Here is a 25,337-nt window from a genome sequence, read left to right as displayed (position 1 = left end):
GCAATCAGAGTTTATCTAGGCCTATAAGACGTAGCGGATACGGTGAGCAGGGGGCCGGCTTGTGAAAAAAAATCACTATTACAAAAGGGTCTCGATATCATAAATGATTGAAGTTAATTGTTTTCCTTCTACGTTTTGTCGCTCCTGGACAGTCTCCGTGTTTCGGGCCGAGTGTCTGCGGGAGTATGCAGATAGTCCACACTGCCGGAACCTTTGTGCCATTCAGTAAGCACGGGTTGCGTCTGCCTGCCTATTCAGAAGCCTGCTGCTTGTGCTCTCTCCTTTTAAAAAGCCGCCTTCCTGAATTCACGCTGACATAATACAATGACATAATGAAATCAGTTATTTAATATGCTGATGTGTTCACATTTTAAGTGCAACCTTGGTTTGGTTTTATTTTTATGAAAAAATATATGTATAAAATCAGTTATGGTAATTATGACACCATGAACCAGCGAGCTTGCGCTATTACCCCTTTCGTGTCCAGTCATTAGGGAGGAACTGTTCAATGTTGTGGTGCTGAAACGATTTGTCGATGCACATTTCTTCGATAACATATGATGAGTTTTTTTTTCCTTACCAGAGGATATAATTACTAGAATGTTAATAACTGATAGAATTATCAACAGCTTTACAATTATAAAAAAAAAAAATTGTACATGAAAAATATACGCCTTGTATTCTTAAACATAAATTCCAGTAGGTTGCCATCTTCACCTCGAAAAGGCGGCGTAGTTATTTATAGATCAAAATTCTCCTCCTCTTCGACGCGCACGTACCCCGCCCGTCCCCACTGGACCAGAGCATCCTACCCCAGGTAGAAATTGACGTCAGAGCTTTTCGTAATTTGACGTGTAAACATCCCTTCCCTTTCACGACTCACTCATTGGTAGCTTTCCATGCTGGTTCAATTACACGTCCATGCTGCAACAGAATCCTGTCTTCGAATATAGATGTCAAAGGATTTTCTAAAGAAAAAACAAAAGTCAAAAGCCTCAAATTTTGCTATTTGTTTCCTTGATTTAGTCCGTTTTTATTATTTATATATTTATATATTTAGTTAGACGTCGCGTAACAATCGCAAAGGAGTCAGCACAACCGGTTTTCTAATTAGTGGCAATTGATCTGAGATGGAAGTAAGATGTCGTCCGGTGGTGATGTGCGGTACTCTTGCGATTCTCTGTTCAATCTTCTGCTGTGTGGAAGCCTCAGACAGGCAGTACCTCAACGAATGGGCGGTCGAGATTCCTGGAGGACTCGCGGCTGCCCGAGCAATCGCCAGCGAGCTAGACTACGAATTAGTCAGACAGGTAGGCGACAGAAACATCTCCCAAATCGCACTAAACAGCGTCTGTTGATTTTAAGTCACAAGCGACGCCTCTCTCCAGGGCTGGTGTTGGTTACATCGGGTCCAAACGTCTTTTCTAATGCATGTTTCACGTATTATTGCATATTCATGTGGTTGTATAATGCATGACGATATGTTGCAGTCCCTTGTAATTTAGTTAGATTGACGCGAGTTGTTGTTTCTTTTGGAATTAAATGAATGCAGGCTGGTGTGATAAAACGGTTACCCTCTGATGCATTCATTCTGAAAACGTAGGCGGATACAAAAACTTGATTTGGAGGCAAATCACAAAAATCTTTCATTTGGCTAGTGATCGTTTTTCTCCTGTAACATGTCTCCTATCTGGACGACATAAAGGGATAAGACCATTATAATAAATGTAATGTGAACAAGTGAAAAAATCCACAGGTTGGCTTATTACTTTGTGTGTTTCTCGAGGGCCATGTTGATTTTCTAAACACAAACCGTTATAAACCTAAAATTGTATGTACGTCACTGTAAAAATTAAAATGCATTCCAAGACTTGTGATCTTGCGCTCTGCATTGACAAAATGTGTAGCTTGAGTTAAAAGATTTTAGAGTTTGCTTTCCTTCACGCTGGACTGACTTTCTGGCTACATTAGCCAGGAACAGGTGTTTGTGATGGATTGCGTTGGTGAAAGGACCCCATAACAATATACTTTACCTTTTTTCTATGACTTCATTTATTCCACTGTCAGGTGTCGGTGCACAACAATTAACCTTTTCAGTGCTGGCTTTGAATGACTGAAGCTGAATCTTTGCTTCAGGAAATGTAATTTAAAGGTTTCCCCTGCAAGCAATAACCAACAGCCTGTTTTTGCTTTGTTGGAGCTTGGAATAAAATAGGCCATTATGAATACCACTAGGTCTGCCATCAAGCACTTGGATGAAGTATTTTCGGGTTGGTTAAACCAGACATGGAAAATGCATCATTTACATCAAGCTTAATTTAGCCTCCAAATGAATCCTCCACTTCAACAGACTACCCTCTTATGCAGCCTGTTCGTTTTTATCCATTCTGCAGATTGGGTCGCTAGAAAACCATTATTTGTTCAAACATCGCAGTCATCCTAGCAGGGCCAAAAGGAGCGCAGATCATATCACCAAAAGGCTGTCAGAAGATGGCAGGGTAAGGGGTTTACAGCTGTACTGTGCTGATGGAGGTCTCGATGAGAGGCACAGAAGGTCTCTCTACAAACCTATTTGGTGCATTCAAGCATTGATGAAAGATTATCATTTTAGTAATTTTTGATTTCATGCACCATCAGTGAGCTCAATAAAGAAGAGTTTAGTTTACCAGCCTGTGTATATTCTTGTGCATTTTTCATATGTGTGTATTTAAGCTTACACACAGATGTTTTACTGACTGTTTCAATGTCTTTTTGAAGGTGTCTTGGGCAGAGCAACAATATGAAAAGAGGCGGAGCAAACGTGCTCCCCTTGTGGGAGAATGTAAAGACTGCTCTGTGGACAAACTCTTTGATGATCCTATGTGGAACCAGCAGTGGTACTTGGTAAGTTTCCCTGGGTTGGCCCAACTCAATGACTTTGAGTGTTCGATGGTAGAACCTCATTCTTTCTTAGAGCCTTTCTTAGTTCCTCTGTGCTGGCTCCTGGATTATGATCCCTGATACAACCATATCACTGAAACTCTCACAACCACTGGGATTCAGGTTTGAGTCTCAGCAGTGCCATATGCTACATGGCTGGGGATCCTTAGGCTCAGGCCACACCTCAGTGGGTGTGAGGACTGAATCATTCAGAACTAATGTGTGTTGAGCTCTCTGATAGTGATAACGAGACGTGTTGATCACACTGATAGCGATACTGGAAAGACCTACATGACAGATAACTGACTAAAACCAAATTTGGAGAAAATGGGTAAATGTATAGCAAAGTAGAAACAAAAGAGGGTCTTTATACTGGCTGTCCATGGAAATCAAGGCTTGAGCAGGTGAATGAATTGACTCTTCTTTCAGAGACGAAGAGTCCTGGCTCTTCGTTACTGGGCCAGTGTTCCCTCCAGGGCTGTGTTCTGGGTTAGTGTAGTGTAGCAGTAGTGCTCTAGAAGCTCTGTCTTCCACCAGCATTCGGAACTGATAGCTGAGCAGACAAGGCCCTAACGACCCTGTGACTACATGGACTTTGATCCACGTATGGCAGTCGGGACATACATGTAGCGCATGGCAGTAAGAAAGATTTAAAGGGGAGCAGAGGTAGGGGAAAATATACTGCCATAAAGTGTATTTGGTCTTTGCATATGTAGGCGAGAAGAAGCCTTTTGAAAACTAAAGCAACACATCAAATGTAAAGACCGAATTTGTTTTTAGTACTGTGCGGTTATCTTACAGAAGCCATGCAGCACAGATACAAATTTCTCTCAGATTTGTCCTATTTCTCTCAGATATGAATTACATCCACCGATGTCCTGAGCTATGACCTACTGTTACGAATCGGAATTCTGCCTATGTTACATACATATTATCCAAGCTTACATTTTATCAGTGCCTTTCTTCTGCTGTTTATAAACAGTGTGTTTGGGGGGGTGTATGTGTGTATATATACTGGTCATATTTGTGTACATGGGGCCTTGTATAACATTCTTTATTTTATGGTTTAAAAACAGGATATTAGAAAATCTGAGTCACCCATAATAACACAATTTGTTTCCCTTGTAACTGTCTGTGATCCTAATTCATTCAGTCATAAACGTCCTGCTGGCCTTGTCATTAGTTGTTCCCGTGTTGCCAAATCAACAGGGCAGTCCACCTCCCAACACCTGCTCTGAGTGTGTAGAATCTCTACCACCTGATTAAGACCTTTACTGTGTGACTCTTGATAGAATCTCTCATGGGTGATTCCACTTCTGCTGTAGCCAATGATTACTACCATGAGATTTCATTTAAAGCGAAAGTTACCATACATCTCAATTGCACTTTCAGTACTGAACTTATTGCAAGAGGTTTATTCTAATAAATTGCAAGTGATTTTTTTTTTTTTTTCAAAAAGAACCTCTTTTGTGTGTGCTCGTGTACACGTGTATGCGCCAGCATGTGTGTGTGTGTCTGTGCATGCATGTGTGAGCCTGCACGTATGTGTGTGTGCCTGCATGTGTGTGTGTGTAATGTCTCCGCGTAGGCGATGTAGTGCAGTGGTGCATAGAGGGGGCTGGGTTTGTGAGAGAGGGACGATGACGTGAGAGGTACGGAGATGAGACAGAGGATGTGCTAAGATGGAGTGAGGACAGAAGGAAAAGATAGATCATCACGGAGGAGGAGAGAGAGAAGGAACGAGAGAGCGTGGCAAATGCAATACCTTATGGTTCTTTAGAGAGGATGCTTGATAATTCAATCAGGGATGACTCATAAGTTGTTTCTCTCTATTTCAAGAGCTGAGTGCAGTAATTGGGTGGGTGTGGTACATATGAGTGTGTGTTTGGGTGCTTGCTAATTCTTTAGAGCCAGTGATCACAGAATAAAACTGCAGGCCGTATCAGAGGCACTAGGAGATGTAGTTTTGCTCCATTAGTGGCATGTCCACATTCCTGAATGCACTGCACCATATGGAAATGCTAATTTGTTGTGTTTTGGTGTGTTTGGTGTCACTTCCTGATTTCCCATAATTCTGATATGTGTGTTCCTATCTAACATATATCTGCACTCCTCTGCCTCCTTCTACGTCTCAGCTATGAGTCATGGCCAAGGGTCATTGTGCGTACCCCATCTATGCGTAGTCTCCATGAGCTCTGACTCACCATGGCCCCTGGGCTGCCTCACACCGCCATGCTCCTCTACTCTCTTCTCTGGCTATTAACCACTTTTAAACCACTGACACCCACGAGAGCACTCCTCCTACCTTCCATGCTTAGCTTTTTGTGCATGCCTTTCATCGAGCTGATTTTCTTTGCATTGCTCAGCACTATTGTATGTCCGAACACACTTTGGCTAATAAACAGCTAATTACCTGTCTAGAGAAGACCGGTCCTGGTGCCTCAGTAAGGACAATGAATATTTTTCAAAAAGGTCAACATGGAAGATTATGCCATTCGCACTTCATTTCAAACAAGGGGTGTCCTGCTTTAGAGTGGCTAATGGATGTGATTTGTGGAGGGTCTTTTCATTTGTGAAGCAGAAGGTCTTTTAGGATTTGTGTACACTGGGTATATTATACAGCCTCCCCAGACATGCAGAATTCCGCACGGTGGAGAAAGGCGCGCACACACACACACACACACACACACACACACACACACACACACACACACGCACGTAACACAGTATCAATATACTCTTGCGTACAAAGGCACGCACTACAACTGTGTCCCTCCTTTCTTCTCTCTCTCTCTCTCTCTCTCTCTCTCTCTCTCTCTCTCTCTCTCTCTCTCTCCTTCCCTATCTCTCCCTCTTTCCGGCTCTCCCCCCTCCAGCAAGACACACGGACGTCATCGTCTCTGCCAAAGCTGGACCTCCATGTGATCCCTGTGTGGAAGAAAGGCATTACAGGCAAAGGCGTGGTCATCACCGTTCTGGACGATGGCCTGGAGTGGAACCACACAGACATCTACCCCAATTACGTAAGATTGTTACCATAGCAACACCCACTCTACCACTAGAACACCATATAGCCGTTTCCATGGTGATGCCTACCACTGACCACACTAGAGAATCCATAGCGACATCTAGTACTACCGCCGCAGTGTGCAAAACTGCTTGTTGAAGACATTCAGTATTAGCACAGGAGAAAATACATATATATTGTCCACATGTCTGCAATGTCAAACCTTGGAGAAAGCTTGCTTGTCTCAGTAGGAACCAAGTGAAATATGTCTCAATTGAACATTTCAAATATGTGTAATATATTAACACTCAGACCTACTGGGTTGCTGCAGGAGCAGTTATTCTGTTTGTGATTTTGTTTACAAACTGCTGAGGCTGGAGGAGAACAGCTGAGTGCACACCATATGTACACACACACCCACACACACACACGCGCGCGCGCGCTGAAGGAGGCAGAGATGGAGAGTCTCCACACAGATGGAGCTGTAGTACTCTGTAATTATCTTTACTCAGTCAGAAGGCCTTTAGTGTCTCTGCTGCACAGCCTCCGTCTTACTCAAGCATCACATTCCAGAAACATTCCAGGCTGCTTTCCCAGATCAAGATTAGCGCTGGTCTCAGAGTAATTTGGGCCTAATCTGTGCTCAGTAAATCAGCCCCACAACAGAATCCATTTGTGTCTTACTAACATGTTTGTGTTAAAGAATGACCCACAACTGCCTAGCCAGAGGACCCATTACTGATAACATGTCTGTACTTCAGCAAGGTGGATAATTTGATGTTCTTCAAGTAAAAACTCTCTGTCCTCCAGGATCCTGCAGCCAGTTATGATTTCAACGACAACGATCCAGATCCTTTTCCTAGATATGACTCCACTAATGAGAACAAGTAAGTGACTTGCTATCATAATCCTTTTAATGCCTTAAGAAGAATGAATATGAAGTCCTTTGAGCTGGTAGTGTAGAATTAGGACAGGGATAGAGGGATGCAGGATACAGGATACAGGGATCACCGCTGTCAGAAGCCGTTTTACTGTCAGTGCTGCGTGTCTACAGTGAAAGCCATGTTTAAGAGGTTGTGCTCAGGGTGTCAGTAAGTCTGATCTAGGAAGACTGGGCATCCGTAACAGAACTTGAGTAATCCACTCCCCCTCTTAGATACTTCTCTTACACTCTTGTATAGTAGGATTTAAATACGTAAACCTGCAATCATGCTACAGTCTATATACTGTGATTGTGTTGTCTCACTGGGGCTGTGTCAGTTGTCAGAAGGCATTTTACATTAAAAACAAATCCGCCCTGCTAAAGATCAGCTGCGAAGAGACAGTGATTATTGAATGACGAGAACATTTCTAAGTTGTTTTTAAGATAAAGCAGAAACAACTGATATATGATGTCATGGAGTCATGCAGCAAGTGCAATATGGTTGGTGTTGAGTTGGTCAGCAATTAGAAACTGTCATAGGTGGCTAAATAAAATGGAAAGCACTCATTATCTCTCCGCTTGTCATGAGTTCAGCTGCCTCCGTCTCTCACACAATGCCTGTGAGTGACTCATACGATGGAAACTAGCTGCTGAGGCTTTATGCAAACATGAACACATGCACGCATGCACACATGCACGCACATGCACGCACGCACATGCACGCACGCACATGCACGCACGCACATGCACGCACGCACATGCACGCACGCACATGCACGCACGCACATGCGTACGCATGCACACACGCACACGCACGCATGCACCCACACGCACACACACGCACGCACACACAAACACGCACACACATGAGTACGCACGCACACACACGCACGCACACACACACACACACGCACACACGCGCACGCACACGCACACATGCGTACGCACACGCACACACGTGCAAACGCACACACGCACGTACGCACGCATGCACACACGCACGCACACTCACGCACGCACACACGCACACACACACATATGCGTACGCACACACACACACATATGCGTACGCACACACACATATGCGTACGCACACACACACATGCACACACACACGTACACGTGCACACACATACGCACACACACACATACACGCACGCACGCACACACACACACGCGCACACACACACACACACACTCACAACATATTTCCTCTTAACTTCCAGTGCACTCTTTTGCCAACAGTCTCACAGTACTGTAATTGCATACATAATACAGAATTTGTCGACAGTCCATTTATGCCCAAAAGAGATTTTACATGAATAGGAGAGAAAATCATGAAAAAACAGAACTCAGTCATTAACAGGTAAGGAGATTTAGCCCAGCGCATATTTGAAAACAACAACAACAACAACAATAATAATAATAATAATTGAAAACAACAATAATAATAAAACCAATAATAATAATAACAACAATGATGAAAACAACAATAATAATAAAAACAATAATAATAAAAACAACAAAAATAATAGTAATAATAATAAAAATAATAATAATAACAATAATAATAATAAAAGAAATTCTATTTATGTGATTTTTGTAAACTCTAAATACTACAAACCAGCAACAGAAAGAAGCAAAACAAAATATCAAACATTAAGGCCAAACTAAAAAGATGAGTTTTAATTAACTTTTTTAAGCAATCCAAAGCATTTTTAATAGGGTCAGGCAGAGCATTCCATAACCAAGGTGCTCTACAGGGAAAATCTCTCACTCATGGATATAAGTTTGCAAGCAGGCCTGCTATAGAGTGAGACAACTAGAAGAGTGTAAAGAGCAAGAAGGAGTTTGACTTCACTAGTTCACAGAGAGAAACTGGGGCTAAACCATGGACAGGTTTATATGCTGAAATAACAGTTTTAAAATCACTATGAGCTTGCATAGGATGCTAGTGTAGCTCAGCAGTACAGGAGCAATATCTGTCAGAGGACGTGCATGTCCTGGCAGCACAATTTTGCACATACTGAAGTCTCTGGAGAGATTTAGAAGGTAGCTCAGCAAAAAAAAAAAAAAAAGCAATACAATAGTCCAACTGTCAGGAAACAAAGGCAAGTTTCTCAGCATCAGAAGGTGAGAGAAAATGATATATGACATATGTGATTTAAGGATATATTGCCAGTTAAAAGTATCACGTGTTTGCCAGTTAAAAGAATTTACCTGAAGAAAATTACTTTGCATGCAGGCTTTTATTTGATGGAGACCAAGTTGGGTGCCATCAGCATAAATTGAAAGCTCAAGCCAAATTTCCTAATGATATGCCCCAAAGGCAACGCAAATACTAGATGTAACATCGGTGGCCTGAGTGCCGCAGGGTGCGGGGCAGGACGCACAGACTTCCTCGACGGTTCAAGACATTTATTAACATTAAACACAAATGCCAAAGGTGGCACTCACACACAACACCTACAGTAAACATGACTATACATCTAACATTAAACGAAGACACATACAGATTAACAGGAACTACACAAACCATCGTTACAGCTACAAAGATCAGCAGTAACACATACATAGTGACGATGATCACCAAAGGGAGCACACACGGACAGGTGTTTAAATAGACACACAAGACATTAAAATTAAACCCTATACACGTGTGTGCAATCCCGGGCAGCGTGGTTACAAAAACAAAGACACAGTACATTTGTGCATCCCCCTGCACGCTTCGGGCCTTACCGCATGACTACGGGGGGAGGAGCAGTCCGTGACACTAAACAGTAATGGGCCAAGTATAGATGCTTGCAGGGTGCCTTGGCAAACCTCTACTTGGCAACCCCCTGCTTGACTCGCCACTTTTGTAATATTTAGCAGTTTCTTTTTAGACATGAACAAAATTTGCATAAGACTTTTTATTCTGCTAGCTTTCTGTCAAACTAAATTGAGACAATTGCCCTCACCTCGGCCAAGTTTCCCAAAAGTGCTGTAGCTCAAAGAACATCATTAAATGGTAGAGCAAGTATGCCTCTGGACGCAGGTTATCGCTCTCTCTTTCATTTAAGATGATATTAACACTGAAGATTTTGGGAGCCAGGGCCCTGATCTTCTAAGGCTTGTTGTGCTGTCTGATGTTATCACATAGCCAAGTTGTCTATTCACTTCTTGTGCAGTGACATCGATCATTTTCGACAATTTGTATCTTGTATAAAATATAAAATGTTCTCAAGGCCCAATGAATGTCATGTTTGTCATTTTTTAAGGCTTTTAATCTACTCTTATAAGTAAAGCTAAAGCAACTATAATCGTTATGTGTTCTTAGTTGCATATGGGTTCCCCTTCTGAGTCTTGGTTCCTCTCAAGGTTTCTTTTTTTTGCTCAGGGAATTTTCCTTTCCACTGTCACCTTGGCTTGCTCATTAGGTGCCTGAACCTGGATTCTCTATGTATGTGATTTCCATAAAGCTGCATTGTGACAACATGTATTGCAAAAAGCGCTATACCAAATAAATTTGAATGGAAATCGAATTCAACTGAACCCAGTTCTCTTGTTCTGTGTCTTCAGACATGGCACAAGGTGTGCAGGCGAGATCGCCATGCAGGCTGATAACAACAAATGTGGAGTCGGAGTGGCTTACAACTCCAAGGTTGGAGGTAGGAGATCTGTAGATGTTTCATCAGTCAAAACGCAGAGATGTTGGGTGCTAGAGAAAAGGGGTGTGTGTGGTGCACTTTGTCAGACTAAACGTTTTTATAACAACAGATTACATAAATGGTCTGACCCAAACTAACAAACAAACGCACAGTGCACCTTTCATGCCCATTAAAAGTGTTTTCTAGTATGGCTTGGAACTGGTGTGACTAAATTGAAAGTGGTTTGGTAGTAGTATTCTAATTGTAAATGTCTAAAAGAACATACTGGTATAAATAGAAACTCAGTGCTGGTATAAATAGAAATAAATGGAAACTTCATGGAGGCATTCCCTCTTGGGAAGCGTTTTTAATCGCCTCCATGTTCTGAGCCTCTTTTTTGTTCCACAGGAATCCGAATGCTAGATGGTATTGTTACAGATGCCATTGAGGCAAGTTCTATAGGGTTTAACCCAGACCACATCGACATCTACAGTGCCAGCTGGGGGCCTAACGATGATGGGAAAACAGTGGAAGGCCCTGGGCGTCTGGCTCAGAAAGCCTTTGAGTACAGTATTCAGAAGGTGAGAGATGTAGACTTGTAGTGTACTATTACTTAGCAGGAGAAAAGAATATCCTCCATTCTCTTGGTTACATATGTACTACTGGAGCATGAATGTATAACTGCAGAATGAGGGTGGACGTAAAGGCTCAATGTAAACACCGCTGTAGTGCTGTGGTCAATGTGCCCTGACAAAGCCCTGGTCAAAAGTAGACGACAATGACAGCATCCAAGCCAGTCATTAGCAAACTAGGTCCAACTTTAACACTCACATGAGCTCTTCCTCCAGGGCCGTGGTGGAAAGGGCTCCATCTTTGTGTGGGCATCAGGGAACGGCGGACGTCAGGGAGATAACTGCGACTGCGATGGCTACACGGACAGCATCTACACCATCTCCATCAGCAGCGCGTCGCAGCAGGGCCTCTCGCCCTGGTATGCCGAAAAATGCTCCTCCACCCTCGCTACTGCCTACAGCAGCGGAGACTACACCGACCAGAGGATCGTGAGTTCCATTACTCCCAGCCACACGCATATGCTCAGATTCTCAGGCTTGGATTTAAGCCAGCAGACTGTCTTAATAAAAATATCATAATCCTATAAGGGTGAGTTTGGCCATTTTGTGGTCATAGCTTGTCATAGCTTGATTCACTACTCATCAGTATATCTCTGTCTCTGTTTTAGTTTTACTGTTATAATATTACTACTTTTCTATTTTAAATCTATTTCTATTTTTAAAAGGGAAGTATTTAATGGACTTTCTCTGTTCTCTCACTTTATGCACTAAACCCATTACTGCCCATGTTTTTCTGCAGACTAGTGCTGACTTGCACAACGAATGCACAGAGACACACACTGGAACATCGGCCTCTGCTCCGCTGGCAGCTGGGATATTTGCGTTGGCTTTGGAACAGAAGTATGTACGGACACCTTCATAATAGCACTGATATTATTTGCTGAACACACCCATACAGAGAACCCGCTATAGTGTTAAATTATAATCACACTAGTGTCCAGTGCAAGTTCAACAAAGCTTAGCAAATATGTAACTAAAACCTTTTGCCTAATTACTGTAGGAATTAAACATCAGCTGCTGTAAGATTTAAACAACACCTACAAATGCTGATTCAGTAGTAGACTCCTGTAGAGCACAGCCTTTCAGGACGGCACAGAGCTTGGTCTGACAGGAAGTGTATTTGTCTGGTTTCAGTCCTGACCTAACCTGGAGGGACCTACAGCACTTGGTGGTGTGGACGTCTGAATTTGACCCTCTGGCCAGCAACCCTGGCTGGAAGCGGAACGGCGCTGGACTCATGGTTAACAGCCGCTTTGGCTTTGGCCTGCTCAACGCCAAAGCCCTCGTGGACCTGGCTGACCCCAAAGTGTGGAGACATGTGCCTGAGAAGAAGCAGTGCATTGTGAGAGACGATGCCTTCCAGCCCAGGTAAAACTTTATTCTCATGGACATTTTCAAATCAGCTGCACTTAGTAGAGTTTAACAACAAAGCTACAGGGAAAAACATTTACCTACACTAATGTAGCAGCTGTCTGCTAGCTAAGGTATCTCACTCCTGTGCCAGCCATCTCATCAAAACAAGCTTTAGTTTATTTGTTTTAAACGGTCCAGTTAAGTGTTTTTGGTCTTATTCATTCTACATGAACCAACATTTCCTTCATACAATGCAGAAACCAGCTTTCTTGTAATATTTCATCCTTTTTGTGTGTGTGTGTGTGTTTGTCAGAACTTGTTGACAATCTAGTTTCATGTCATCTCATACAGGGGATAACTGTGACATGGTGAGGCAAAGCAGGATGCGGGGACGAGTCGTGTAAAACACAACAAAATGTTTTATTGTAGCACAAAACAAAGACGGACGCGTGGCTAGCACGCTAACCGGGTTAAACATGGACAACACTCATATGCAAACACAAGACTTATACATGCACACTAATGATGCACAATGAGGAGCAGGTGTGAAACACAGGGAGGGCGTGACCATACACACGAAAGCACACATAAACACACGCACACGCACATACACAAACACATTCGGGGAGACATTTGGGGTGAAGGGCTGTACCATGACAATAACTCCATCTGCAGTCATCTGGCCCTATCTGTTGTCATTTAAGGCCATCTACGACACATAATGTGTCCCCACATTATATTTAAACAACAAATATGTTAAGGTGTAATCTGAGAGTTAATGAATGCGTATGTGTGCGTGTCTGCACATGTGGGCTTTATGTATGCATTATTAGACTGGATCACTTGTAATTCAACACAGAATAAGATGTCAAATATCTTGTGCTAAACCATTAGAGCTTCACACAGGTCCAGCCCACTCACTTCATACCAGAACCCACAACATCACAAGCTCTTCAGCTAGGCACCTCCCTTCATCAGTGTTTCACTGAATTCAGCCCATGATGCCTCCAGAAGGCTCAACTTTGAGGTCTAGCATCCCAGCCCCACCTCCTTTCAAGCGCACTTTTAAACTAACAGCATACCTATTAAATGGAAACCCAGGTTGGCCTCCCTAGTGACTAAGGCCACACCTAGTCCTACTGACATCATTAATGGTTGCTCTATGCCACCAGCACTACACCACCAGCAAATAATATCATAATAGTTATAAGTGGCTTGATGTTTTTTGTTGTTGTTGTTATGGTTTTTGTGACAGTGATGTCACTAAGGAACATTGAGTTCAGCATTTAGTTTTCAGAAAAATTCAAAGCAAAGAGGAAGAATACATGAGCAGATTGCTTCTCTGCATCACCACTGGGATTTAACCTCAGTTAACTTTGGGTACCCTGTGTCACTAATACCAAACCAAACCATGAAACAATCTATGCCATTGTTTCATGAGAGAACCATGTTGCTACATGGTGTGCTCTGCCTGCTCTAACACATGTATCTGATGCATAGTACCACCACACTCTTCATTGTGAGGGTCTGTTTTTTGGGACATCCATCAAACATGCGTTCTGGGTACATCCTAACTCTTCTTATCGGCACACCCAGTAACACCCCACTGTAATCCTTAGGGATTATGTGATTCACAGCTCTCATCTCACTATCATTCTCTCTCTCTCTCTCTCTCTCTCTCTCTCTCTCTCTCTCTCTCTCTCTCTCTCTCTCTCTCTCTTTCATTTACATATCTATTCCAGCACATGCAGAGAAAATCCTACTATTCCTGTCCACAATGGGGGATTATTATCCACCAGGCATAAAAAGGAAAGCTTTAAAACATGAATGTATGTAACAAGCATGTGATGTAAAAAGCTTGTGTTCTGGAAGAGTAAATGAGAATACACTTGTAAATATACAATAGGTATGCACACAGCATGCTCTCCATGAATTTTAGCCTTGCATGTGTAGGGGGTTTCTGTTACTATATTCATTTACCCCTGCCCCACTTACCTACAACCAGCAAAGGAAATAGGTGTGGGCAAAGGTTTAATGCCTGTGAAACCAAAAACATTTGTCTCACTCCAAATTGTAATCAACAAATATGTTAGAACGAGCAAATTCTGTTGCATAACCCAGCATAAATCATGAGAATGTCACCCGTATAAGGTACTGTAATGCTAACGCAGCCTGCTTTGTCACAGGTTTACCATTTGCTTGGCCTAAGTTATGGTTTAACCTATTAAATGTGCACAGCACATGGGATGCTCCACAGAGACCTGGAGTCTGTAATATATAAAACTATAATATAAAGAAAGAGAGAAGAGAAGGAGCAGAGAGAGAGAGAGAGAGAGAGAGAGAGAGAGAGAGAGAGAGAAGGAGCCCACAGGGTATTTATCCAAACGTAAGTCCTTAGTCCCCCAGCTCCACTCTCAGCTCCACTCCCAGCTCCACTCCCAGCTCCACTCCCAGCTCCACTCCCAGCTCCACTCCCAGCTCCACTCCCAGCTCCATTCCCAGCTCCATTCCCAGCTCCATTCCCAGCTCCACTCCCAGCTCCACTCCCAGCTCCACTCCTATCCCCCAGGCACAGACTTCTTTCAGCCTTATCTTGACTGAAAACAGTTTGCCAGCACTGACCAATCAAAAGAACCTCACACCACCAACAGCCACAGGAGCTTTACAGTCCTGAATAACAACTGACCGATTGTACTGGGATAAAAGTGTAAAAGTGACTGTGACCGCAGTATGGCCATGCTTATCTCTGTCAGACCACAAATTCTCCCACAAGGCTTCATAGACCAGAGTCTGGCCTACACATGTGTTAAGATGGTTCGCCTAAACCTCTGTTGCAGGCCTCTGAAAGCAGCAGGTGAGATCAGCATCGAGATCCCCACTAAGGCCTGTGCTGGGCAGGCCAACTCCATTGTCTCACTGGAGCATGTGCAGGTGGAGGGCAGCATCGACTATACCCGGAGAGGAGACCTCCACATCACACTCACATCTCCATCAGGTGAGACAGGCTTTTGTACACACTCGCGCACACACACACACACACACACACACACACACACACACACACACACACACACACACACACCAAAGCGCACGCATAAACACAAACACACTAACTGTTAAACATGCAAAACACTGTGTTTGCCTTACCAGGTACCACTACGGTGCTGCTGGCAGAGAGAGAGAGAGACACATCCACTAATGGCTTCAGGAACTGGGACTTTATGTCTGTGCACACCTGGGGAGAGAACCCCACTGGCACTTGGACCCTGAAGATCACTGATACTGTAAATATCAAAACCTCTTGTTCTCTGATTCTCTATAAGCATATCAATACCCAGTAATGCCCCTTTCATGCCTGCATCACCATGTGAATTTCAGTCTCTCTCAAACCATGTCTCTTTCCAACTCTCTCTCTCTCTCTCTCTCTCTCTCTCTCTCTCTCAGTCGGGGCGGATGGAGAATAAGGGAGAGATATTGAGTTGGAAGCTTATTCTACACGGGACGTCTGAGAAGCCAGAGCACATGAAAATGCCGAGAGTGTACACGTCCTACAACGCTGTGCAGAACGACCGCAGGGGTGTGGAACACATGGAGGACATGATGGAGGTAACAACCACAAGTACAAGGTCTTCTCCATGAACTGTGGTGCAGTGTTTGATATATCTCACATGGTTTTGTGGTTTAGTTCTATAGCTGGAAACAGTTAATGTTGTGTAGTTGCAGAGCTTGTATACTTAATAAACATGCCTCAGTTTTGCTTGGGCATAGTGGACACCACCCCTTAATCTTTGTGTTTTCTAATGCTTTGCAGAAGGCCTATGTCCCTCCCAGAAAAGCAGAGAAACCCCATCCACCAGGTCCAGTTGCTGCCTCCTCTCCTGCCCTGGCTCCTGCCCCAGCGGAGAAGTTTGCTGCGGCCCAGCCTAACATTGCCCTACTGCGGCTCCTGCAGTCAGCCTTCAACAGGCAGAGCCCCGGCGTCTATCCCCGGCCTGCGGCGCCCCCTGGCCGGTCTGGGCCGCGTGCCAGAATCCCTCAGCAGAAGCTGTACGAGGCTCTGGACCGGCTCAACCAGGACGCGGGCCAGGAGAACGACTTGTACAGCGACTACAGCGACAGCTTCTACAGAGACCGGGCCTACCGGCACAGAGACGACCGGCTTCTGCAGGCGCTGTTTGACATGCTCGAAGGAGAACTGCAGTGAGGGGGGTGGGGGTGGGGGGTGGGGGAGGAGTGGGAGCAGGAAGAAAAGGAGGAAGGGAGGGGCCAGGTAGAGGAGGAGTAGTTGCAAGGATTAAAAAAGGGTTATGAGGTAAAACAAAACAAGGTAGAATGATGCATGATGTGTCCGGGGAGACAATAAAGGACTGAAGAGGAGGATGAGCGAGAGGGTGATGGCCATTAGATCCAGGCACAGAAGTAAAGCATTTGCTCTTCCAGACGAGCTTGTAATAACTGGCACTGCTGTAAGCTGGAAGAACTTGTAATAACCGGAGTCTGTAAGCATTCGGCCTCTTAATATTTTTGTGGATGTCCGTGTGTCTCGAGTATTAAGCACTTTCATCTGCCCAAGGCGCGCCACTTCTGTGCGCTTCCTGTCACATGACCGTTTATGTGACAGATCACGGAGAAGCCTCCGTTTGTCTGCAGTGTTTGCATCATGCTGCTTTCATGTGCTTCGCTCTTCCCATTACACGACCGATACTACGACCCGTCATGCCCTCCGCCTCCTTCGGCCCTCTCTGCCTGTGGTTGATGGCATCATACAGCCCTTGCCTGCATGTCCTACCTAAATGAAACATTTTCTTTGGACCATTGTGATAACATAGTATTCCACATAGCTACAAAACGTGATTGTACAAAACGTTACTTATTTTAATCCTTTTCAACCTCTCTTACCATCATTTACGTACAATCCACTATTATTACACCAATTTAATACCTTAAACCCTATACAGATCTACATACAACCAACAGAACTTTTACTTTCTCACAGAGAGTAGATAAAGTTCAGATTTATTCTTTTTAATTAGAATTATTTTATTATATTTTGATACACGAGAAGTCTGATACCAGGTTTCCTATCTTTGTAATCCTATGCTGTAGGCATCCCTAAGATGTCTCTAAAAAGTAGTTGTTTTCATCACTTAGCCTGTCCATCAGAACCAAGGGATGCAAATGTCAACTTCTTGGAGGCCTTAGAGAAATATCTTTGCTGGTCAGGGTTAAAACCCAGATTATCAGAGTCCTACTCTCATCACAGGCAGATCTAGGACATCTAGACTCCATTCAATTGAAATACAGGGGTTTTCTGCCCATTTTTGCACAACAAAGGTTCATAATATGAAATAAAGCTTTATTTTTCTAAGGATTCCTAGTAATTTATGCAAATAAATAGAAAAGAATTATTGCACCCTAATATATCTTGATATCATTTTACCTCATGGAAGCTCCTCACTAGTCCTAGTCAAAGTCTTTTTTTTGTTTGTTTTTGTGGCTTTTTTATTTCGGTCTAAGAAATCTTAAATCATTTCTTACATTAACTATCTACATGACTAAAGGGAACCCAGTTGTTGTGTTGAAATTACTGTCTGTGGTCAGTGAAGCAAGCTTGAATGTATTTTTGCCCACAATTTCCCAATTCTTGCCCAATCATGAGGTAAATAATGACGTTTGAGTCAAACTTATTAATGAAACAAACTCATTGGTCCATATGTTTACAACAAAGGAATGTACCTCCAAAGCCTGCTTTGATTGAGTGTCATGAATGTGGCCTGGTTTTACTGGTTCTGCATCTGTGGCTCCACTACTCTGCCCACTGATAGAACGTCCAGATACGCTGGCGGGAGGGAGAGAATAAAGAGCATTTACATATGTCCTGTAATTTATACATTTTTCAGTGTAGTCAGTGTTTATATGTTGATTGATTGATTGACGCTTCTGTCCAAAGTTGTTTACAAAAGCTGATATAGTTTAAATTATGTATGAATATATCATATGGATTTTATCGTAATAAACTGTAAAGTTATCTTGCAAGTGAATGCATTGTCATCTGTTTGTGTGGGATTCGGGGTGCATGCTAACTGTAATAGGTGTCAAAGATCTTTGGAATTTCCTGTGGGAGTAATAAGGAAAAACTGCAACACACACACACACACACACACACACACACACACACACACAAATTGCACATATGAAGGCCTAAATTCCTAAATTTCCTTTGCATGCTCTGTTGTCATTAATAATCCAAATGTAATTGACTTGCAAGAGAAAACTGTAGCAAAAAAAGAGTTTATTTACTGCAAATCCAATATGGACAGCAGGAAAAGAGATGGCATGTGGTTACACATTTAAAACCCCACAATAAAGCCACTGGAAGAAACAAAAGCAGAACGGAAAGCTTTATTATAATACTTCAGTTTGAGTTACTGGGATAAGGCACTTTCCCACATATATTACATATGCGGGTATAAGAGCTGTGTATTAAGGAATACAGCGCCATCTTGTGGCAGAACCAATGAGAACCCTTTTGGATAGATAAACCAGAGAGAACGACCCTTCCTGGAATTGTCATTGAAGTTGTTTATATCCTTGTAGCAATGGGCAAAATTCAGTGCTCTATTTAGGCTGTTTATGCAAACTTCCAGTTTCTGTGTCCACATGATCCAATCAGCAGTATGCAAATGGGTGACTTCTTTTGAAATAGCACAATATATTAAATACCAAAGCCATCGCTCCTCTGTCAAGTCACGTATTGCAGTTGCAAATGTACAGAATTTTATATTAGCAGTAATGATCCTTTTGTTGCACTGTGCATACCATTGCATCGGTGCGACATACTCTTTCAATGCGGTAAGGTCTAAGTTCAAAGTTCAACGTTCTGCTCTAAGTGCTGCTCTAGTCTGTCTTTGGCCAGGATTCCTTTCACATCTGACTGCTTTGGGTCAAAACCAGTGGAACAGACGCCTGAACCCCAAGGATGAGGAGGGAAGAGTGAAACCGAGTGAGAGGAGCAACACGCAAGCATGGCTCGCGAGACTCCACATGAGAGGAAGGAGACAAAAGAGAGGTAGAAGAGAGAGAGCATCAGGATTGAAATTAGTGAGGGAAAAGATTAATACTGGAAAAGCAGAGAGAGAGAGAGAGAGAGAGAGACTGAAATTCACACAGTGATACAGAAATGAGAGAGATGGCGCTGTTCCCATACTCCAGACTATCCTCAGGTCAGTGAGACTTTTCTTTCCTTCATCATCTCCCGCTCTCTCTCTCTCACTCTCATTCTATCATTCTTTCATTCACTCTTTACATGACTTCTTTATCTCTCTTACTCTTTCTCCCTCTCTCAATCATTCTCTTTCATTCATTCTTTCCTGGTTCGCTTGCTTTGTGCTTATCTTCCTTTTTGGAAACATGATGAGACTCCCGAAATTTGAATGACTGCTTCTAAGCCAAAGAATGTTTTTATATTAGATACTAGCCTGAGACTCAGGCTTTCAGCCAGTGGAGCCTTTCTTCAAACGCAATGAAAATAATGTTGAGACTGACATAATCAGGTTATGCATTCCACTTCTGGTCATCTTCATAATGTGCACTCCTCTAATTTTCCACATATAGCCATCACATTCTGAAGATTTAACAAGCTCTCTGCTTTTAGACCGGGCATATACTGAACACAGTAAATAAAAGCCTTCAATTGTTTCAAACATACATGCTCCAGTTTAATCCATTCAGTTGTTTGGTCATGTGAAATAACATTATGAAATGTAATTTATGTGTGACATTAAACGTGTGACAGTGAACAGGTGGAAATTAAAGAGATGGTTTAAATATGAGGACAATATGTCAGTCATTAATGTTATTCCATTCTTAAATGCAGTGTTATACTTACTGATGCTGTTGCATAGAAACCTTTTAAATGGTTGTGACTTACAGGTTTTTACTGTGGGAATCAGAGACATCTGCTCTTGCTGTTTGTGTGCGATCTCACCGAATTGGTCTGTAAGTGCACAGTCCCAGGTTCCTGCTTATGTTATGAACATCATCTCCATCTCTTACAGCAGCAGCAATATGGTCAAACACGTAGAAGATCCGAGCTGCGCAGAGGCCTGTTATTGGTGTCACTTTAACAGTAACTCCAACAGTATTTTAATATTAATGCAATTGCACATACATTTCAATTTTTTTAGGCCTATATGTACCATGCAAAGTTCATTCAATAACACACTGAAAAGTTTCAGTTTGCAAAACCTATTGGAATTGTGTTCGTATCAATTGTTTCTTCTTTAGACTTTTTGGCCAGAGAAAGAATGGTTGCAGTTTCCACACTTTCTACGCCCCCGCTGTCAGAGGTAAGGCATGCATGGCAGGAAGACAAACAGTTTCTCATCATGACACCCTGGGGTGCTCCTCTGGTGTGGGGGGACAGCGAGTCCTCCACCAGGCGTAGAGGCGAGTTTGCCCGTGGCCATGTCCATGCTGGATTGGCAGTCCTTGCAGTAGGGAACTACAACCGCTTTCTGCGTGGCTTCCTCTCCTCCGCTGAGTGCCACTTCCTGCTCAACGTCTACGTCACATACTACGTTTTGACGGACAAGTCAAGACACCTGGACCCTCCCCCAAGGATGGGGCCCACCAGGCAGCTGCACGTCATCCCTGCGGCTGAGATGCCTGGCTGGGAGATGCTCGGCCTTCGGCGCATGGGGCTGCTGGCATCCATCATTACAAAGCAGATTCACCAGGAGGTGGACTACATCTACTGTGTTGACGTGAACCAGGAGTTCACAAACATGGTGGGCGCAGAGATCCTGGGGAGTCTGACAGCCACGCTACATCCAGAGTTCTTTGGAAGCCACGTTACTCATACCCTTATGAGAAAGACTGGCATATGTGGCAGACGAGGAAGGGGATTATTACTACACCTCTGAGTTCTATGGCAGACTATGCTCAGAGGTATTAGCCATGACACAGGCTTGCTCTTTACTCATCCTGCAGGACAAGCAAAGGGGTGTTCGAGCCCAGCAGTTGGAGGAGAGCTACCTGAACCGCTACCTGGTCAACAGCAAGCCCACCTGTGTGCTCTCACCAGAGTAGTGGTGGGAGTCACCTCAAATACCCAATCAGGGACTTCATTCTATAGGCAAGCAATGCTCAGCAATAGGCAAATTGAAGGACGATACAATTGCTTGTTAAGGAGAGGAGAGGAGAGATGATGTCACAAATAGAAAGAGGATTTAATAAGTACATGATGACAATATGCTGTGAATCTCTAGTATGAAAGCATGGAAACCAAATTATTTTTCTATAAATTTTGTGGAAATACAAAAGTTCAGTGTTTTATTTCCTTTCCCAGTATTAGCTCATTGCCACTTCCAGTAAACTGCTAACCCTTTGGGTAAGGCTCTTCAGATTTAATTAAATCCTTTGACAGTTACAGGAATTAAATCCAATCATGAGTGTTGTGTATCCTTTCCTTTAAACAGAAAGAAATTTCCTCTTGGTAAACAAGAGCCCAGCCTCCCCATCTGCGTCCACTAAGAGATATGGCTCAAACATTTGTGTTTTCATTTGATAAGGGCTCGATGCACTTGGTACCCACTTTGACTGACTCTGCTGGGCAAACATTAACCTGGGCTGTTGTTCCAAGATCCTTAAATCCCTGGAAAGGGCAGAGGAAGGACAGCAGAGGAGTGCTGTTCACACATGTTCCCTGCGCTAACCTTTCCAACCTCATTGTGACTTCGACGGCTAGGATGTTCTGACACACTGCTCTCTGTAATGCATTTGGAGTTACTGTGCATTCTGTAAACAGGAACCAGAGTGTGTTTTGACAGAGCAGTGAACTGGAGTGTGTAGCTCATCTGCCTTCACATTTAACAAGATTCTGTACTGTGCTTTAGGTTATTGCAGACCAAAGATAAGTACAACCTGATTTAGTTTGTTTTGCCACAGTGGGCCACCAGTGTTGTCCTGCTCTATTTTTATATATTTTTCCTACCTTGGCCATATCTTTCCTATCACTGATTCATACCAGATGGTTCCCTCTCACCTTCTTTACTTTTTCCTCATGGCCAAACTGACACATGTAACTAACACACACTTGTTTTGTGCTGAACAAAACAGAGGACTAAACCTCATTCAATCGTGATTATGATCTAGCCACTGTATAAATGTGATGATGTCAGATACAGAACTATAAATTCTATTTCTTGTATCACAACGAATATATTCAGTTTCTTTTCAGTCATTCCTACTTGAAACAAATGCAAAGGCCTTGATATTTGCACTGTCTCTTGAAAGTCTAATGAGTCACTCATTTTAAACAACAGGCATTAAGTGAATTGATAGGATCCCATGCTTTCTTTTCTGTACCCCCTGCAGGGGATCTTTGAGATGGGCAGATCAGTCATTCAGAGTTCAGCTGCAGCTGTCCTCAGCACTAATGACTCGCCACAATGAACCCTTGTGTCAACACAAAGACACAAAACGTAATCAGACGCAAAGCTGCTAATGCGTGTGAATCATCTCCATCTTCAGCTATTGTAGTCCTGACAGATATTTAGAGAGGATCTGTCATCAACATGAAAGAAGAGCCAAGAACTAATCAAAATGTCTTCCTAGTCTTAAATCTAAAGGGAAGAATTACAATTACAATCATCAACTGGATGAAGGTTTTGATGTACAACACCAGAGGCCTAATGCAAGTGCAACCAGAGCTTATGCACTGCTCCTGTGAATAGTATTTCTGGAATTAGTAAATTTAATGCAAAGTCGATCATTCCTCACTATTACTGAAATAACATGCAATCATCATAACTCTATCATCATACTGTAAATGATTCACTGGGTTGTTACCAGTCGCTGCAATGAAAAAGTCACATGACAAACCATGCATCTAGGAGTTGAGCTGCTGCGATTAGATGACAGCTTCTCTCAGCAACGAAACAAAACTTGAATTTATATAGGTTAAGCAAAATGGTACCACAGGTATTAGAAATCTTAGAAGGACTGATTTACCTTCTAATGTCAGAAGCATAGTACACCTGGGCAGCTTTTAATTAGGGCTTTTAAATCAACACACACACGCCAATATGCATGCATGCATCTGTGCATACACAGTTACTATAAACACTACATTTAAAGTTTAAGGTGTGGCAGCCTTGTTTATGTAGAGTCTAATCTGGTGGATTCACACAGCCTCCCCCACACCCACTCTAGTACCATTCACTGCAACACACCAAAACACTACATAATCAAACCGCAGCCAGCACTGACTCTGTGAGATAGTGCAGGTGTGTGTACATGCATAAAAACACCCCAAGGATAAAACCTTGTTTTATCCTATGCAAAAGCCTGAAAAACAACCCTTCCCTGACTAGTATAGTGACATACCACTGAACTTTATATGTCAGTAGAAAGGTTGGAAGTACAATCTTTGAATTTTGTTTCATTTACTACAAAGAGGTACTCAATAGGTTTCTCCCATGGATGAGACATTTGCCTATCTAACCTATGTATTACAAAAGACCATTCAGAATGCACAAGATGCAAAATGCTCTGCAAATTACAGCCTGGGCAATTCTTTCAAAACCAGTAGTATCATATAGTGCGTATCAACTTAAGCAGATAATTCTGTGTTCATAATGTTCAGAATTTCTCATAATAGTTTTAAGAGCTGTCATAACCATTATTTAATTCTAGCCTAAATTAACAGTGTTGATATTAGCATACCTACAAACCAAGTTCAGAAACTGACAAGGACAAGTGAGAACAGGTTTTAAATCACCAACAACACACCGAAACCTAGGCATATTTGCGCACAGCCTGACAGAAGAACCCTCCTTGAAATCTTGAGTACTGAAATGAGCTCAGACGGGCAAAAGGAGCAGGACTTTTGCTGTAATCTCTCCAAACTGGGAGAAAACGTGTTCAACTCCTCCCTCTCCAAGTAGTGCCTGTCCCTATATGCACGTCCGTCAGAGGGACTATGGTGGCAGGCTGCTAAAGATGGCTGCTCTCTCCGAGGATGGGAGTTATTCACTAAATTGTGGCCGCAATGCCGACAGAATTAGCGTGTTGCATGTCAGATTGACAGAGACAGCCATACGAGCGCTGGAAAACTACCAAAACTGTAAGGTAAGTTGGCCCGAAAAGTCTGTCATCAGTTAACTTCTCAGACCTGGAGAAGAGACAGCAGTGCCACGCACTGTATGCTGCCCCCCCCCCCCCTCTAAAAAAAACGCAAGCTAGGATGTAGCGTTAACTAAAGTTGTCATGCTGTGGTTCTTTCCTGACTTAAGAGATATCTTCTTGGTCATAAACTGTTTCGAAAATGCTATTTAAACTTATTCAATCGTGATGTCGGAGCTAAATTGCTGACAGTGCCAGCTCTGCGATATAACTGCCGAGCTGTGGAGCTACAGTTAGCTAGCAATGCTAAGATAGCTAACTATCAAACTAACCTAGTTAACTTAGATGGCTTTTAACTCCATGTCGCACAGCATTAATTTTTGGTATATTTTTCATTAATTTTCTCCGGCTACGACGAATCAGTCGCAAACTCATAAAAGGGAAAATTGTCAGCTTTGTTTATTTTCTGTGTAGGTTAACTAGTTAGGCTAGCTAACGTAGATATCTTAGAAATCTCATTTTAATAGCCCTGCTAGGGTTTAAGTAGCTGTACTTGCTCTTAATTTGAGTTTTTAAATTTATTATATTCATTTCGCACTGTAGTGAGCTAACGGTGAACAGTCCTGATAGGTTTTATGTAGCTACACTTGCTGTTAAACTTTGACGTTTTAAATTCAAAACGTCAGTAAACCTAAAGTTACTGCAGTGAACGAGTACGTACGTAGCTAGCTGGTTGGCTAGCGTTAGCT

The 25,337-nt window shown here is 42.9% G+C and overlaps 2 protein-coding genes and 1 pseudogene across 3 annotated transcripts in view; all 3 read left to right on the top strand.

Moving 5' to 3' along the window:
- The first annotated feature begins 888 nt into the window (after positions 1–888).
- On the top strand, positions 889–16,666 carry pcsk1 (proprotein convertase subtilisin/kexin type 1). The gene is made up of 14 exons (XM_035526721.1): positions 889–1,310; positions 2,394–2,498; positions 2,758–2,883; positions 5,796–5,942; positions 6,737–6,813; positions 10,410–10,498; positions 10,886–11,058; positions 11,326–11,538; positions 11,849–11,949; positions 12,244–12,477; positions 15,300–15,457; positions 15,613–15,746; positions 15,907–16,068; positions 16,274–16,666. Exons 1-14 carry the CDS (start codon positions 1,131–1,133, stop codon positions 16,664–16,666), a joined length of 2,292 nt encoding a protein of 763 aa, XP_035382614.1. The 5' UTR covers positions 889–1,130.
- Positions 16,667–19,651: 2,985 nt separating this feature from the next.
- Positions 19,652–21,651, top strand: LOC113573750 (annotated as a pseudogene).
- A 2,770-nt stretch (positions 21,652–24,421) lies between these two features.
- Positions 24,422–25,337, top strand: part of ell2 (elongation factor for RNA polymerase II 2) — a 17,404-nt gene continuing 16,488 nt past the window's right edge. For both annotated transcript variants that reach the window (XM_035527514.1, XM_035527513.1), the window contains exon 1: positions 24,422–24,594. In XM_035527514.1, the coding sequence (XP_035383407.1) occupies positions 24,424–24,594 (171 nt within the window). In that variant the 5' untranslated portion in view covers positions 24,422–24,423. The remainder of the gene's footprint in view (positions 24,595–25,337) is intronic.

The sequence above is a fragment of the Electrophorus electricus genome, chromosome 6 (assembly GCF_013358815.1).
Source record: "Electrophorus electricus isolate fEleEle1 chromosome 6, fEleEle1.pri, whole genome shotgun sequence".
Taxonomy (NCBI): domain Eukaryota; kingdom Metazoa; phylum Chordata; class Actinopteri; order Gymnotiformes; family Gymnotidae; genus Electrophorus; species Electrophorus electricus.
This window is presented reverse-complemented; position numbering and strand designations above follow the sequence as displayed.

What these genes read in the sequence shown, in the direction of transcription:
- pcsk1 (XM_035526721.1), top strand. Translation starts at nt 1,131, where the DNA reads ATGGAAGTAAGATGTCGTCCGGTGGTGATGTGCGGTACTCTTGCGATT. An exon ending in GACGATGCCTTCCAGCCCAG is followed by an intron (nt 12,478 to 15,299) that starts GTAAAACTTTAT and finishes CCTCTGTTGCAG; the next exon opens with GCCTCTGAAAGCAGCAGGTG. An exon ending in CACACTCACATCTCCATCAG is followed by an intron (nt 15,458 to 15,612) that starts GTGAGACAGGCT and finishes TTGCCTTACCAG; the next exon opens with GTACCACTACGGTGCTGCTG.